The sequence below is a fragment of the Leptonychotes weddellii genome, chromosome 4, assembly GCF_054177405.1.
Source record: "Leptonychotes weddellii isolate Sample4059 chromosome 4, ASM5417740v2, whole genome shotgun sequence".
Lineage (NCBI taxonomy): Eukaryota > Metazoa > Chordata > Mammalia > Carnivora > Phocidae > Leptonychotes > Leptonychotes weddellii.
The window spans coordinates 39,707,119-39,724,533 of NC_138372.1; the positions used below are offsets into that span (position 1 = coordinate 39,707,119).

General features: G+C 38.3%; 2 protein-coding genes across 7 annotated transcripts in view; one reads left to right on the forward strand and one right to left on the reverse strand.

Moving 5' to 3' along the window:
- TMEM59 (transmembrane protein 59) overlaps positions 1-16,127 on the reverse strand; it is a 30,762-nt gene extending 14,635 nt beyond the window's left edge. Inside the window, exons 1-8 of one of the 3 annotated variants that reach the window (XM_081818430.1) lie at positions 15,861-16,127; positions 12,052-12,084; positions 10,933-11,038; positions 8,873-8,967; positions 6,294-6,446; positions 4,656-4,737; positions 3,766-3,835; positions 4-112 (exon numbers count right to left, since the gene is read on the reverse strand). In XM_081818430.1, the coding sequence (XP_081674556.1) occupies positions 4-112; positions 3,766-3,835; positions 4,656-4,737; positions 6,294-6,446; positions 8,873-8,967; positions 10,933-11,038; positions 12,052-12,084; positions 15,861-16,049 (837 nt within the window). In that variant the 5' untranslated portion in view covers positions 16,050-16,127. Of the gene's footprint in view, positions 1-3; positions 113-3,753; positions 3,836-4,655; positions 4,738-6,293; positions 6,447-8,872; positions 8,968-10,932; positions 11,039-12,051; positions 12,085-15,860 lie in introns of all 3 variants that reach the window. The other 2 variants (XM_081818429.1, XM_081818432.1) reach the window with 2 other exon arrangements.
- A 286-nt stretch (positions 16,128-16,413) lies between these two features.
- Positions 16,414-17,415, forward strand: part of TCEANC2 (transcription elongation factor A N-terminal and central domain containing 2) — a 33,594-nt gene continuing 32,592 nt past the window's right edge. For 2 of the 4 annotated variants that reach the window (XM_081818433.1, XM_081818434.1), the window contains exons 1-2: positions 16,629-16,780; positions 17,210-17,354. In XM_081818433.1, coding sequence (XP_081674559.1) covers positions 16,743-16,780; positions 17,210-17,354 — 183 coding nt within the window. In that variant the 5' untranslated portion in view covers positions 16,629-16,742. Of the gene's footprint in view, positions 16,596-16,628; positions 16,781-17,209; positions 17,355-17,415 lie in introns of those variants that run through there. The other 2 variants (XM_006737671.3, XM_031032804.2) reach the window with 2 other exon arrangements.

Consider the following 17,415-nt stretch of genomic DNA (forward strand, 5'->3'; position numbering starts at 1 on the left):
TACCTCAGAGGGAACATACTGCTCCATAGCCGTAGCGACGGTCGCACAACAGATCCAGAGCAATACCATCACCGAGAGGACAAGGGTCGTGGTTAAAATCCACCCAGAGTTACTAAAAAACAAGTTAGTCAGGTTAAAATTTCATAATATAAAAGACAGATTCTTAATAATGAAAGGCAATCAACCTTATGCACTTAGTTTAATAATACAAATAAAACTTCATGTGTACTACCTTTAAAACTATTTTAAAAATGTACCCAGAGAAGGAAATATTATAATAGCTTTTTTATTAGGGTCCTCCATTTCTCAGGTTTCTGGAATATGGCTATCACTTCTATAATTTAAAAAATCAGATATACTGACTTTCTGCTAAATATAGAAAATTAAAGCAAATTACTGTCAAAGGTCTTTTTTAATTACTAAATGAGATAATGCAAATCAAAGTGTTCTATAAATTGTATGCTGCTATTCATATGTCATACATTATTTTGCAAGGCACTATAGTGATACTTGCTTTAAGAAAACCCAGGATCTCAAAGATTTAAGGTATAGAACAGGTATATTATGAAATGATCATTTATTTTATAAAAAGATGCACAACAGGCTTCTAGAAGTTAGCTTCCCTCGAATAGTTAAAATAATTAATTTGCCACAATTTACTTATATTTCAATTTACAAGAGCACATCTATTATGAGGCATTTTGTACCCATTATAGCATATCTTAGTAAAGAGATAGTTATATTTTTCTTACGTTTAAAATATCATAAATTCGGCCAGTTACAAGGATTAGCAACTGATGTTTTTCCCATAATTGACCTATTGTTTGCCAAACTATAGATTAAGAGTCAAAAAATAAGAAAAAGTCAAGCTATTTTTAAATATTTAATAATCCAGTTCTAAAAAACTGTGATAACTCCTGCAGGTAGTCTGATTTTCACATCTGTGCTCATCCAATACTGCCTGATAAAATGTCTATACTTACCACCATAACCCATTCACTTGATAGTTTGCCAACACTTGAACATGCTAAGGAAAAGGTATGCACAGTCACTGTCTCCCAGCAAAAGAGGTGGACATTGGAAAATGCACTGCATCTAAAAGCAGGGAACGCCTATATGATGTTTTAAGTATTCCAATTCAAAAAGATAACAGAGTAAAAAATATTTTTAATGAAAAAACACCCACTTTACATATTCCAGCCCTAACCCGAGTACTAAGGTATTTCCTTCCATGAAATGAGAAGGATATATTTGATATCTGGATTCCAATAACAACTTAAGCCAGAAAACTGGGGCTCATTTTAGAGTCCATCTGCTTCTTCCACTTCCACAAAAAAACAATCCTACAGATTCTCAACTATCTCCATTATCTCTTGTTCCCCTTGTCCATCACCCTAGTTCATAACTGCTTGCAGGATTTACCAAGCTCTCCAACCTGATCTTCTATCCTTCACATAGACGCCTCTTCCCAATACTTAGATTTGATTACTTTCCTGCTCCTATCTAGTTCCTGTCCACCCAGTTTGGTCTCTGATTCTCCTGACTCTCCACACATATTAATATACTTTATATATTTAGTAGGAAGCCAGCATAACTGAAAAAAAAATTAAAGAAATCTGTTACAACTAGCAAAAATCTTCTGTTCATTATTTAAGATTTATTTCTATGTCCTCTGTCAATCCTCCCTTTTGAAGGTATACTCCTTGTACTATGTATATGAGAGGTATGTATAATATATAGCAATCATCATTGCTTGTTCATTGTTTGCATATTTGTCTCTACCATGCTAGACCTGACAACTCCATAGAGGCAGAGATTGAACATCTTTCTTTAGGTCCCAAGTCCCTGAAACAGTTCCTGGCACATAACAGACTCTCCCAAAAAGAAATGGCAATTGAAAAAATGAGTTCACCTCAGTTTGCATTCTGGAAGCTAAGGGTACCTCCATAACAGCTATGTAGTACAATAAAAAGCACTGCAGTTAAGAGTCAAAAGACCAGATTCCATTGACTGGCTAGGTGATCTTGCATGCCATCATGAAAAACTCATGACCCTCTAGGAAACAGACACCTATGGCAGAACAGGATGAGTAGATGTTGCAGAATTAAAAAAGCTAGGTTTGAACTTTAACGTAGTGGATACATAATCTTAGGGGTGGGTAATTCACCTCTGACCCACCTACTTATCACAGGGTACTGTTCTAAGAGTCAAATGAGCTCACTGAAGGGAAAAAGCATTGGAAAAAAAGTTATTTTTTATTAAAATGTAGAATAGTATTATAATTCATGTTTGTGCACAGAAACTTCTAGGCATTAAAGCTCTAGTTAAAAAGTTATTTCCTAAATTAAACATTTACAAAATTACTTTTAAAATGTTAGATTTAAAAAAACATAAAATATAATGACAAAATGCTAAAGGGTATATAAGTCACCAGTAAGCTGCCAGGTAGTACAGTATTGAGAATAAACTGTAACTGTAACTTAAGATTAAGTGATTACTTAGGTTTCATAAGACCAGCAAACTGCAACAAAAATCCTAAATATCAGAGACAGAAGAATTATGCCTGTATTCTGCCAAGGTCAAAAGCAGGTTTAGAAATGAAAGGAAGGGAAAATTTAAAGTTAAATCCTCATTTTTCTTACCCAGTCTTTTTTTTTTTTTTAAAGATTTTATTTATTTATTTGAGAGAGAGAGAGAGTGAGAGAGAGAGCACAAGAGGGGGTAGGGTTAGAGGGAGAAGCAGACTCCCCACTGAGCAGGGAGCCCGATGTGGGACTCGATCCCGGGACTTCGGGATCATGACCTGAGCCGAAGGCAGTCGCTTAACCAACTGAGCCACCCAGGCACCCTTTACCCAGTCTTTAAAGCCTTTGTTTGGTAAAAGGAATTAATTTTTAGGTGCCAAAATAACCCTGCTGATACCTGATAAAACCTGTCAAGAAACTATTTTATTGTAAGAAATTATAGGAAGCAGGCAGTTTGGACTACTGTAGTGTTACACTTGTGACAGAAGAGCCCACTAGAGTATACACACTGTGAGGGCAAGCATTTGTTTACCACTTCTACTCAAATGCTTGGTCTGGTATCTGACACAGTAGATAATTATCAGTAAGTGCTATGGGCCACTGTCTTTCTCTTTCTTCTTTTTTTTGGGGGGGGTGCTATAGGAGGAGAGCTCATATCAGAACTCTTTGGAGGAGGAGAAGCATACAATATTTTAATAAAACCCCCCTCACTCTCAGAAGGCTTGATACTCCTTCCTAGGAGAGCATAAGGTACCCATTACCCCTGCCTGCCTACTTTCTCCTGCCATCTTTAAGGATCCTTGGCATAGAGTTGACACTCCTTAGCACAGAATACAAAGCTCTCCTTAATCTATACCCCTTACCTACTCTCCCTAGCCTTATGTGCTGTCATGTAGATAAAAAAAAATCCAACCCCAAACCATTCAGACATACTTTAAAGCTTAATTTAAATGTCTGGAGAAGCACATTTCTTAACATAAATCAGGGAATCTTAACAAGAACAAGAATGCTTCTGTATTGTGAAAAAAACTACCTGCTTGGGTTTTATTATAGTAGTATGTGTATTACCTTTTAAACAAACTAAAGTATCCAAAAGTACAAGTTGGTAGGAAAAAGGTAAACAATTTTTTAGCAGCTGATATAATTTTAAAATAATAAAAAGGAATGCATCTGTCTGATACAAGCCAGATTTTATCACTGATACATATAAATAAACAGGAATACATACAGAGACAGACACCTTAAAAAGCCATCACTTTCTCCATCTTCAAGATAGTTCCTATGTGTTTGTGAACTTCTCATTTGCAGATCTGTTGAAATAACAAGGTACAATTTATGATATCCTATATCCCAAAAGCTAGTCTCAAAACTACTCCTAGATATATAGACTGTACAGATACCCAGTTGCTTTTGTAAGTGTAATCTGATACACTGATAAGGAATGCAAGTTCCTCTGGCATGTTAAACACCAAATGAATATTCTACCACATTATGGATTTCCTATTTTATTTTCAAATTCTTGTTGACATTGCTACTTTCTGTTTAATTACATTCTGTTTAATTCTATCTAATTACAAGATAATTAGAAAGTTAATTAAATCACTATCTAAAATAAGGTATGAACTAGTACATTTTAAAAGGTAAGCTCAGCTTTAGGTTGATATTATACATTCCTATAAGTTAAAATTTATTTCTAGCATGGAAATAAAAATAGAACAAGAACTCACACTTTTGGGATAGTTTCACTATTCAGTTAGCATATCAGAAATATCAGAATACTTCATTAGTTCATAGTCAAAATATCCTTCAAAGCAAGCTACATGTCTTTAGAATATTGATTCTCAAAGTGTGATCCCCTAACCAACAGTATCAACAAAATCTGGGAACTTGTTAGAAATACAAATTCTCAGGTTCTATCCTAGACCTAGTAAATTGGAAACTTTGGAAGTAGGGATCAGAAATCTGTTTTAACAAGCTCTCCAGATCCTAATGCACTCTAAAGTTTGAGAACCACTGTTTAGAAATTATTTGTTCACTTTCTGTTAGTGTAAGAACAATCATACAACCAATTCCAGACCACAACCAGATTTACTAGTGTTGTTATCCCAAGCTACTTGAAATAAAACTTACAGGACATTTTGCTTAGTGACGATTCTTTCCAATTTGTAGGCTCCTGCTCCAACTGTGGTGCATACTGGATTTCTGGCTTAGACTAAAATGATAATGAAAGCAATTAAGCCATTTCTACTTCTTACGCTTTTCTCAGTAACAAGTCCTATAACACATCATCTGTATAAACACTCAAATTGAGAAAAAGTAACAGAAGTTTGGTATAAAAAATAAAACACATTAGCCACAATGTATTTTAATTGCACTTCCTAAACATCAGATCCGGTGCCTTGCAAAGAAACAGACAGATTTCTGGCATCGTCAAGTATTTAGTCAGTTTAACTTTCTGACAACATTAAAAATAAATTAAAAAGCAGGGACAAATTACAACATACTGCATTAAATATCATACCCTGCAAAAATGAATTCTAATTCTAGTTGATCAAGAATAATTTAGCGGACTGCCAAAATTTTGGGCTAAACATCTATTATCTCTATTTTTCTCATCTGAAACATTCCATTTTTCCCTAAGTAGGAGTAATTCATACATTATAGCTAAATACTCCATGCTCTACATCCTCCATATAGGACAGATCCTCTGGAGCAGGGGTTTCTCCCGTCTAGTTACACAAAAGTTAATACAAAGAGAGAAACAAAGCTCATCTCACATCTAATTAGGAATGAATGAGGGCTCCACTCTGAGATTCAACTTAAGCTTTAAGCTAATTAGCTTTAGTACACAGAAATTACTCATGTATTTAAAGAGAAAAAATTCCTTCTGTGTTTTACTTATTACCAAATTATGTATAGACGGCCTAAGACTCAGGGTAATGCCACATACTAGCCTTACAGTGAGCCATTCTATTAGCAATAATAATTAAAAGGTTTACTTTAATTATTACCTGAGAGAAAGTGCCACAACATAGTTTGTGGTACATTTGAGGAATTTAACTACCAAATTAAAAGGAAGATAGCATGGTAGGGTGGAATATAAGCCTGGGAATGAAAATAACCTGAGTCTGAAGCCTAATTCTGTTACTTACCGGCAGGGTGACCTTAAAAAGTTAGACTCTTGGTTTCCTTATCAATAAAATAGGGATAATACAACCTCATGAAGGTGTTTAAAGATTTGAGATAACATATGTGAATGCCTAGTACATAAGAACCTTTAAGAAAAGCAGTTATTATCATCACATCACATGGTCAGTAATGAGGTAGGAGAAGTTACTTCTCTAGGAGGCAATATGCTTCTTCAATAAACTCCTACAAGAGTTATGAAGAAAAGCACTACAAAAAACTAAAAATGATGTATATTCCTCTTCTTCAATATCCATATGTGATATATATATTCATGCCATTATTTACATTCAAGGTATATTCATTACTCTTATCTCTCATATCTAAAGGTTTCATTTTATCAATTTAACCACTATAAAATTTCGAAGACTCAGAGTTCTTGTTAGAAGGACCATGGGCTTGAGATAGGCTTCCGATGGGCAGAGGGAAGTCTCACTGTGTCTTGATGCCCAATGTTTAATGTAGGCCAAATCAGTAATTATTATTTGATGATGTATATGGCTCTATGCCAAGACACTCATTTAAGACATGTACACTTACTATTGTCGGTATTTAGATGAATTTATGAAGCACAGTTATTACCTGGAATATAACTATTTTTCCATCATCAGCTTGAAGATAAAAAGTCCATGAAGAGGTTATGAAGCTCTGAGCAGAGTCCATCATGTCACTCCAGAATGACCTTACCAGAGTTAGAGGGAAGAGTAGATGCATTTTTGGCATCAGGGACATGAGCTTTAAAAAAAAAAAAAAGGTAAATCATGAGAAATCTATTATTTTTATATATGTATATTCAAGAGAACAAACTTAATTAAGATTCCCCAAATCTAGGAACAGGGAATAAAAAGTGATTCTACCATAATAACTAGCATTAAACTCCTAGTTTCCTATGCAAATGAACTGTGATAAAGCTTAAGATCCCAGGCTACTTTAATTTGCCACCATACCCACATATAAACTACCTATTACCTCTATCAGAATAACAGGCTTTTGAATCAGATCCAAAATTGTGAAGAATCTTAAGATTTGATTAAATAAGGATTAGCAAGGTCTCAAGAGGTGGAAGGGGGAAAGACAAATTCTACCATTCTCATCTTTAACGCTTTTATGTAAATACATCATGCTATAATGAACATCAGTGGAAAAGGGGAAGGAAAAAAAGCCAACCAAAAGAATATATGCATAAAATGTGAGACATCTGATAGCAGGGCAGGGTGAGGGGAAAACCTATGCACTGAATATACATAGTAAACTACCGATTTTAACATGAATGGTGATCATGTTCCCCAAATTCTGACTTTTTCACTTATTTAGCAGCAGTGGGCCCCTCTAAAGCACAAGTATGGGATACCATTTGCTGCACTCTAGGGATGGCTTTGGTTCTGCTATATTTCAAAAGAGAGGCATTATGGAGTAAGAGATCAGTTTGTAGAATCAAAAGATCTATATTCATGATCCAATTTTCCCACTAATAGCTGTGAAATTTTTCAATGATTAATTCACCAAACAAGTATTCACTGAGATTATAAATTTTAGGAGATCAGGGACCATGTGTATTTTATTCATCAACATACACCTGTGCTTAAACTGTGTAATCTATATAGGACAGAGGTTAAAAACAGGGTAATACATGTGTATGGAGAAAGGCACCTAACCCAAACCAAGGTGAGAAGGGGTTAAGAAGGCTTCACAAAAGAAATGATATCTGCCCTGAATCAAGGGGATTCAATAGAAGGATGGGGAGTAGAAGGAACAAAACCATGAATTAACTCATCATATAAAAATTAAGAACTATTCAGTATGTATACAACTAAGAGAAAAAAAAGTCTCTTAAAAATTAGAAAACATGTTTAACATTACTCATAGTAAGACCAACACAAATTTAAAATATATTAAAAGTGATACATTGTTGGGCGTTGGGGAAGAAGGAAAGAAGTGGGTATGGGATTTCTTTTTGGGGTGATAAAAATGCTTGGAATTAGATAGTGATGATGGTTGCACAACTTTGTGAACATACTAACAACTACCGAATTGAATACTTCACAAGGGTGAATTTTATAGTATGTGAATTATATCTCAATTTTAAAAATTGGTACAAATTCCAAAGAGGGCAATTTTGCTCTACTTCTCAAAATTAAAATACAGATACCTCTTGCTCAGCAATTCTACTATGATTTTATTCTATAGATATAAATGTGTGAAGTATGCAACATCGCTTATAAGTGAAAAAGATTAGAAACAACCAACATATCCAAATAAGAGATTGCTTAAATAAATTATGATACATCCACAAAATGGATTGTACAATGAAAAACAGAATGAGTAGACACTCTTTATGTATACTTGTATTTTACAAAAGAAGGAATATATATATATTCTTGTACATGCATAAAATATGTCTTTCTTGGTAACCCTGGCTACATTAAGAGGAAAACTGAATGGCTAGGAGATACAGGGGTAGGAGATTTTTCACTACATACTCTTTTTACCTTCTGAGTTCTATACCATGTAGTTGTACTTTCTATGCAAAAGTTAATAAAATTAACAAACTTTATCCAGTATGTTTGGAGTATAGAGTATGAGGGGTGGGGAAAAGAGATGGCCTAAGAGAGGTAATCAGGAGCCAGGCCACGATAAGCAGTTTGGACTTAACCCAGTATGTAATTGGGGAGGGGGTCCTGAAGCATGTAAGACAGGAGAATGACATGATGAGATTTCCATTTAGAAAATAAATATCTGAACACATACTAAAGGATGGACAGAAGAGGGTGAAGTGGAAAAATAGTTTGCAAGTTTAGTAATACAGATGAGAAAGGAATGATGATCTAAGTTAAGGCAATGGCAGTTGGGGTGAAAAAAAATGACTCTCAACTATCCACTTCTCTGAGCCTCAGTTTTTTCATATGCAAAATGGGGATAATATCATCACTGGACCGAGAGAAAAAAAACGAAAGAGATTATGGATATGAATGCAACTTTTAACAGTAAAGCATTACACAAAAGTAATTATGCAATTGACTTTTCTATTTGCAAACATATAATTTGTTTGCTGAAAACTATAAAATATAACACTAAAACAGTATCTAGTGGGCGATAAACATTTCAATACAAGTCAGTGCAATTTAAGCAGACAATTCTGAAAGGCAGTATTTGTTTCATACTTGTTCTTGTCTCAGTTCAGCGAATGGCAGCTGATTCTGGCAACCAAGATGGCAAGCATATTGCTCATCAGATTGGGAATATGCTTCTGTACATGCTGTAAGAGAAAAACAGTCAAATTACAAGGAAAAAGAGAGAGACGAAGGAGAGGAGAAAAAGGGAAGGAAAGAAAAAGGGGAAGGATAGAAAAGAAGGGATTTGGCGTTTTATAAAAAAAATTTCTTTTACTTAAAAAGCATTTCATCAATATGAATTTCATCAATATGAATTTTCAAAATTTGATAATAGTAGCAAATGTATTATCTTAATAAACCCCGTATCTTCTACCTCCCACACGTCAGATGTTTCCAGTATAAATCTACTGATTACACACTCAGGCTCAGGCTAGATGATGACATTCATAATAAGGGGATCCTCACCGCTAAGGTTTGCAAAGTGGAAAAAACACGGTCTGGCATCCTGAAGTTGGGCTCCATATACATTTGGCTGTGTATGTGTCCTGGGCCATGCTGTTTAACCTCTCCAACTGTTGATTTCTATATGCTTAAAATGGAAATGCCATACTTCATGGAGTTGAACAATGTATTTTAGTGATTTACACAAAAGTGTGACATTACCGTTAAGAATTGGATCACTCTGCTGAGACTCAAGGGTATTCCCAGAGCAAAGAAAAACAAAACAATCAGTTTAACACCCTAAATTCTGAGAAACTGAACTTAGAAAGTGTTCTACAGCAGGATTCCAAAGTTAAGATGGGTACACACCCTCTTCATTTAGTTCACTAGAGCCAGTTCTTTCTTGTGATATATAACACTTTACCACCGTAACAATTTTATTTTTCTTTCCGACCCAGTCATGTATTTGTAATATACTTCTCAAAGGTGCTAGATAATAAATTGAACAGCATTATGCACATATAAAGATGGCCAGTTAGGAGACTGAGCCATAAAAAATAAGGTCATGAAATCAAGGAGACTAGACAGGAGTCACGGCATAGTGATGTGGAAAAAGATACCTCCTGCTACACTGAATAAACAGCATAATGTAATGGAGAAAATTCCATTATAGTTTCTTTGAAAAGTTAAATGTCAATTTTGTCTTGATTACAGGGTTCTTTTATTAACCACATCTCTTTCAGCAAAAGGTAAGAACAGTGATTTAAGAGATGACAGACTCTGGTTACTTCTTTTATCAGCATGACCCACAAAGAATACACTATTAAACAGTGAGTCAAAGGCCTGATTCAGTGGAAAAAAAACTTGAGCTAAATCAACTGGCCTATGATTGAAAGGCTTAGGAAAATTATACTACCCATTGAAAAGGTAGTGATGAATTATGAGAAGGGTAATTACTACTGCATTTAAACCGAATGCTTGGTTACACAAAGGTGTCCTACCCACAGTACAAAATCAACATTGTCTCAACAAATAGGAGTAGCCCCCACTTTTCAGGAGTTCATACCTATTTTTGCTAACCAAAAGAAATCCAAAGAGGATTCATGCTTTGATGAAAAAGAAAGCGAAAACAAAGTTCAGCGTTTGTTTTGCAGCGAGCCATTGCAGAGGCAGCATGCACGCCCCAGCAGCAAGAGAGGCACCACCAAGCTCCTCCCCGGGGAACGCTGCTCCACATCCAGCCGCCAGAGCTTTGAACTGTGTCTGTGAGCATCTGTGTTTTATCTTGATTTATGTTGTGCCTCCTTAGCAAGATGTGTCCTAAGGTATCAGAAAAGCCTAGGAGAGGTTATTTTTGGGGACTGAGAGCACTCAAAAATTTTTCCATGTAAATTAATGGTAATTGCTTCTTTGCTTTATGCCATTTTGGCTCAGGAAAGGTTTCATAGGAATGCTCTACTTTCCTATAGCGGGGAAACCTAGAGATGAAACTGATAGTCCATGAAATTTCTAGCAGCAGCTGATAAAACTCACACCTCACAATAATTAAAATATGCTAGAAATCAGTTTAAACAATATGCTTGTCATTTTCTGAGGAAAACATGTAAGGAGCATAACACAACCCCCAAAAAACCACAATGTTATATACTGTTTGCATAGCATCTTACCAGATTCACATTCCATTTTGGTCCGATTTAAATCAATTCCATCATCCACAAATTGACAAATTGAAAACAGCCTGCAACCTCTCTGACATGCGTACAACTCCTCTTCCTAGGGAGTTCAAGAAGAAGGAGGATTACCAAAAAAAAATATATATATATTTTTTCCTCGGGGGGAAAAAAAGGTCAAAAAGAAAACAAAGTTAGTAGGGTTTATTATAAAATGTCCAATAAAAGTTTGTAACTTTTAGAAAGAAAGAAATATGATAGGAGCCAGGTAATACCGAAGACCTCTGCCATGTAAAGAGGTTTTAGTTTCTTATTTTAAAAGTGATACCCAAGAAAGAAGCCTAGTGGGTAAAAAAAAAAAACTATACCCTTTTCCCATATTCCAAGGTTACACTTTGTGGGAAAAATTTGAAAATAAAAATAACAGTGACATAATCAGAACTTTAACAGAGGTAGAAATGAGTAAGCAAGTATCTTAGGATGAATGGCATACCTCTGCCACATAAATATTTATACAAATCATCAGGCTTCTCAGGAAAAAGTATCATGACTAGCTTCACATGGCAAATAGGGCCATAAAGGCCCCCACAAAGTGAGGCATACATCTATAAAAATGCTTACATGAAAGGCGCTTTTAAACTTGGCTTACTTTAACTGAAAACACAAACAAGAGCAAGTGTGGCTTATGGGAAAGGGCTCTGGAACCAGCCAGACCTGGATTAAAATCGTTCAGGTGAGTGACGCTGCACAAGTTACTTTACTGATCTAAATCTCAGTTTTCTTATCAGAAGAGTAGATAATAGCTATAAATTATCTCCAAACCCCTCAATAATGCTGGAACATAGCTATTCCCGGTATAGTGCCTGGGACACAAACGGTGCTCAATAAATGGTAGTAGTGTTAATCACAATAATAGATTTTTTTAAAACAGAAAACAATAGCTACAGGCATCATTGCCTATCTATGGGAGCTCAGGATAGGGTCGATTCTTCATTACGGGGAAATGTTAACTGCTTAATAAGACCAATAACAATGTCTTCAACAGGCTTTTGTTAGATGAAGTACATACAGTATTTGACACAAACCAGTACATGTGGGGGAGCCCCTTCAACTTACTGTGTGATCCACTGTGTACAAATTGGCGGGCACCTAATAAGGAAGCAAACAGCATGTGCATATACCAGTTAGCAATCAATGGAAGAGAAAGGTATGCATTTCTTTCCAGCAGAAGGATTAGTAAGACTTATGAAGCAGCAACACCCATTTAGAAGAGATGGCTGCAGTCTGACATTAAACAAGTGTTACATATAATTTTGAAGCTAGAGTGTTTTTGGACCTGAGTTCTAGTTGCATTTTTTGTTAAGGTGAAACTGAAAGAATTTTAACAATTAAGATAAATTTCATACCTGAGTAGCTTTTGCAGCTTTGTAAAACAGTGGAAGAATTCTCTTAGGTATTTGGAGCATCACATACCTCCTTATACTGCACAGAGGAAGCTTGAGCTCATTAGTATGAGCTATATTGCATGCCATTTCATTTTCAGGTAGGTTTTCTTTTCTTAAACCAAGCCAATAAGCCCTCCAGTCTCATTTTCAAAAGAGAGTAGGGCATGCTGCAAAGAGCCTAGGTCCAGGAATCAGTCCTGCTTTGAAGCTCAGCCCCACCACTTGCTCTGTACAACCTTGGGCAAGTGACAATCTCTCTCAGTCTCAGTTTCCTTGGTTGTAAGATGGGGACAATACTCTTATGTCAATCTTGATTATGATGAGGATTATACATTTTACGTCCACAATATCATGAATATTATGCTAAACTATCTAATAAATCAGCATAATAATAATATATTTAATGGGCACCCACAAAGTACCAGACACCACGCTAACACTTAAGGTATTATACAATGTCCAGCACAGAGTAGGGGCTCAATTGGTAGCTATTAAGAATCATATCCTTGGGCGCCTGAGTGGCTCAGTCGGTTGGGCGACTGCCTTCGGCTCAGGTCGTGATCCCGGAGTCCCGGGATCGAGTCCCACATCGGGCTCCCTGCTCAGCAGGGAGTCTGCTTCTCCCTCTGACCTTCCTCCTCATGCTCTCTGTCTCTCATTCTCTCTGTCTCAAATAAATAAATAAAATCTTCAAGAAAAAAAAAAATCATATCCTTATTCCAACTAAGTGTTTCATGTACTAGATAATACTATTATTCTAAGTAAATATTTCATGCTCTATGTATCTCAAATGATTGGCAAGCTTATCTGAAATGTATCTCCTCTGATTTAGAGCACAAGGAAATGGTGCTCCCCACCAAACTGAATGCCAGCTAAATAATCAGAAGGGACCTCAATGATACTATTTATAGAATATATGCATTTTCTTTCCCAGAGCTAAGTCAAGCTAACTATTCTCATTATTCAGCACCATTATTCAGATACTATATGTACCAAACTGGTTTTATGTGCTAAGAGTACCACATACATTATCTTTAATCCTCACACCAGCTCTGTAAGGTGTGAGGTGTTTTTTTTTTTTTTTTTTTTTTACAGTTGACAAAATGAAGTCACGAGAAGTTAAGTGATCAGCAAAGATACACATAGAGTAAAAGTGGAGCTGGGAATGGAACCCAGGCTTGTACAGTTCCAGAGCCCACACTCTAAAAATGACCAGGTTGGCTCTAATTAGCTTTGCTGTTAACATAACATACGTCTCTTGTATTTGAACCCAGACAAATTATGCAACTGCATTTTTGAAGAAAGTTAATTGGTAACTATATTGAAATTTTAAAATAACTACTTACAGATATTCTACTTTCTTGCAACAAATAACTAATTCAAAAAAGAGTCATTAAAATGAGATTTCTATCTTCCAGTTGCAAATACCAGACTGAAAGGCTATGTGAGTTTCTTAATTCATCTAATTTCTTAAAACACACACTGCTTTTTCCTGAACTGCAAAGCACAGTAATTCAGAGGGCCAAAAGAAATCAGTGAAATAAGTAAATTAAATATTTTTAATACAACTTTATTAATAGAAGGCAGCACACTGTAGCCAGTTTTAGGACTGAATTCCTACCACTCCACTACTTCTTAGCTATGTGACCTTAGGCAAGTCACTTAACCTTTCAGAGCCTCAACTGTAAAATCCTACTTTGCATGGTTGTGACAATTAGGGATAATTAGTATAAATCTCTCATCAACTGGCTAACCGAGAGTAGACAGTTAATAAATTTTAAGTCCATCTAACATACAGGGACCCAAATGACTTCGACTTCCTGGTGAGAACAGCTTTAATGAAGAAGCAAAAATGACTTACAGACATCACATCAATTGTTAAAAACTGTTAAATAGTGGATGTTATAAAAGTACCTGAAGTTTCCAGAAACATTTATAGTAGTTAGTTATTTTCCCAGCATTCTGGGTCATACCAAAAGTTTGCTAGGAAAATCTCAAAAAAGGAAAAAAACACAAGAAAACACTAGAAGGATACAAAATAAGTCTCCATTCAATGCCAGGCCAAATAAATCTTAGTGATACATACAATCTTCTTAATGATGACAGGCTTATAAGTAGAGAAGAAAGTAATGTGTTTAGGGGCAGTACACATTGATTTAAACCTGGAAGTCAGAATCTCTCATTTCTTTCTCCTCATTGCTATATTAGTATCTGACTGAAAATTTTAGGATAATCAAGCTCCCACACTTTTTCTTGAAAATTGATAAACCCCATGCAACATAAAATCCTGCAGTAAACAGACATATGGGAAGTGAAAGCATTTAGAGCTTTTCATATCAAAGACCTGAAAGCATTTGCCAATAAGGAACATCCTAAAGTTCATCGGCCCTCTCCTCGTGGTCACCTCGTAGTCTGAGAGAGCAAAGAGGGCTAGCCACACGGTTAAGCCAACAGCACAGAGGAGATAAAAGGAATACAAGGAGAAAAAGACCAGTAACAGCAGCAAAAGCTCTTACAAAAAAAGCCAGTGGGGGGAAGGGCGCATATATCCAAATTATATACGGGAAAGGGTGGGGAGTCACCACACAATTTAGAATGTTGAGTAAAGAGTTCCTAAGTTGAAAAAAAAAACAAACAAAAAACTTGAGAAGCAGAATGGAATTAAAGGAAAGGCATCAACCGCAGGCGACGAGAAGTGAAAGCAGGGTCACTCCCCTCGGTAAACTGGGACCCCGACCCCCCAGGGGCAGTCTCATTTCTATACCTGCGCCACGAATTCCCTCTGTCTTCTGCACTGAACGATAAGTTCTCTGAATGCAGAAACCTAATTGCTTTTTCTCTAAGCCACCTCAAACCCTAGTGGCAGTCTCGCACACAGTAATTCAACACAGGCGGAAAGCCCTTCCTGTGCGTCTCTCAACTCCTAGGGCTGACTTAATATATTTCATACCACGGTGGAATTGTCTGCTTGTCTGACTCCCAGAACATACTGTGCGCTCCCGGCCCAGAGAGGCGCTCAGTAAACATGGGTTATGAACTAACCTTTTGTGGGCTTGCATATCTGCTCCTGCCCCCCACCATCCCTTACGCTCCTTGAAAGTGAAGACCCTGCATTAATCATCCATATCCTCCTCCCCAGGGGGTATAGCTCAGTGGCAGAGCATCTGACTGCATATCCTCCTCCCCATCGGAGTGCTCGTCTCCCCTGCCGCCCCGCAAACTGCCAGGGGAACGGGGTCATGTCTTGCCCATCTCTGCGTCCCCAGCCTAATATAGGGTCGATGCAGCACAAACTTCCGGTAATTACAGCAGGAGATGGGTGCGGGTAGAATTAGGGAAGAAAACAGGAGCTACACAGGTGGGAGACAGCGGTTGTAGGGTGTGGATTCGACACCCAGTTTCCCAAGCCGACACAAGTGCGAGAGAGCGGAGAGATCGGCGGCCAGGGGAGGGTCGTAGCCCGGTTCGGACGGGCCCTACCTTGGGGTAGGTATGCAAGGGGAAGGTCAACTGACAGGCCCGGTGACAAGACGCCGTATCACCCAAGATCGAGTCAAACGCTTCAGCCGAAGCGGTCCCCGAGCCTCCGGCCAGGGCCATGGTCAGCAGCAGCAGCGGCGGGAGCCCCAGCTGGGCCCTGACCCAGAGGCTCCCTTTCGGCGCCGCCATTTTGTTTCCCTCTGTCACAGTAGCTCAGCTTGTTGCTGTTTTCTTTTCAGGGTTTCCTCCGCCTTCCGGGGCCAGCCCCTTCCCCGCCCCCCAGGCCGCCGCTTCCGCCTCCGCCGTCTCCTCAGCTCCGCCCTGACCCGCCCAAAACTGCCGCCTCCCGCCCCACCTCCAGGTCTAAGAACTTCTTCTAGGTTGGCAAGAAGAGATGGATCCAATCATCGCGAGTATTAGAGCGAACAGGCCTTCCCTGATTCCTTCCCTCCGCGGGGCACGCTGGGGTATGTAGTTCTCTGCGACCGGCGGCACACGGTGGGGTCGGGAAAGTCGGTCTCGGAGAACTACAGTCGCCGTGGGCGCGCCTCACCCGCTCCTTTGCAGTGCATGCTGGGGAATGTGGTTTGCGGAGGTTCCGAGGCGCTCTGAGGTCCGAGAAACCACCGTCCCGTAAGAAAGCGTCAATATAATTCTGACCCCGGCGGCCCAGGCGTGGGTCCTCAGAGGGTGTGCTCCGCAAGGGTCCAGCTCCTGACAGGACTGCTTTTCCTGGTGGGTCTCACGTCAGACTGTTGTTAGTTTCCCCTTCCTGGGTCCTGCGTGCTGAGGGTAGAGGAGGATGGTGTTTTCCCTTTGCCCAGGGATTCAGGGCGCGACAGTCGTGGTGAGGGTCCTCGGACCACCGAGCAGTTCCTGGAGATGGCTGCTTGTTGTGAGGACCCTACTGAGATCTGGAGGTGGTGGTTGGTTGCTCGTTACTAGGGGAACCTTTGGGACTGTGATTATGGTAGGGTAGTTGTTAATATTGAGCCTCATGGAACCCAGTGGAACTAAACCCTGCCTCAACCTCACCTAAGTTGAAAAAGGCTTTTAGAAGTCACCGGGTTCAATGCCTGGCCCAATATTGGAATCCCCTGCACAGCGTGCACTTCTAAAAGCTGGGCACCTCCTAACTCAGGAATTACACCGATCATGTATAACAGTTTCAGTTCTTAGGAAGATATTTCTTTTCTAAGACGAAATTTTCTTTCCTGTAAATTCTACCCAACAGTCCTCGTATTCAGGAATGCTTCCAGAATAGAATAGAAGCCCATTGTGTCACTTTAGGGAGAACACATCACAGCAGTTTTTATGACGTTTTAGAATCTTCCCTCTTTCTTGAGCAGAAAGCGCTGCAAGCACGTGAAGGTAGTTGGCAGTCCTCTAGCAATGGATAAATTCGTCATTCGAACGCCTAGAATCCAAAATAGTCCTCAGAAGAAAGATCCTGGTGGAAAGATTTACAAGCAGGCCACGATTGAATCTCTGAAGGTGAGAGGGAGAGGGGATCTGGGGCTAGAAAAAAATTTGGAAAGGACTGTGGTAGCAAGGT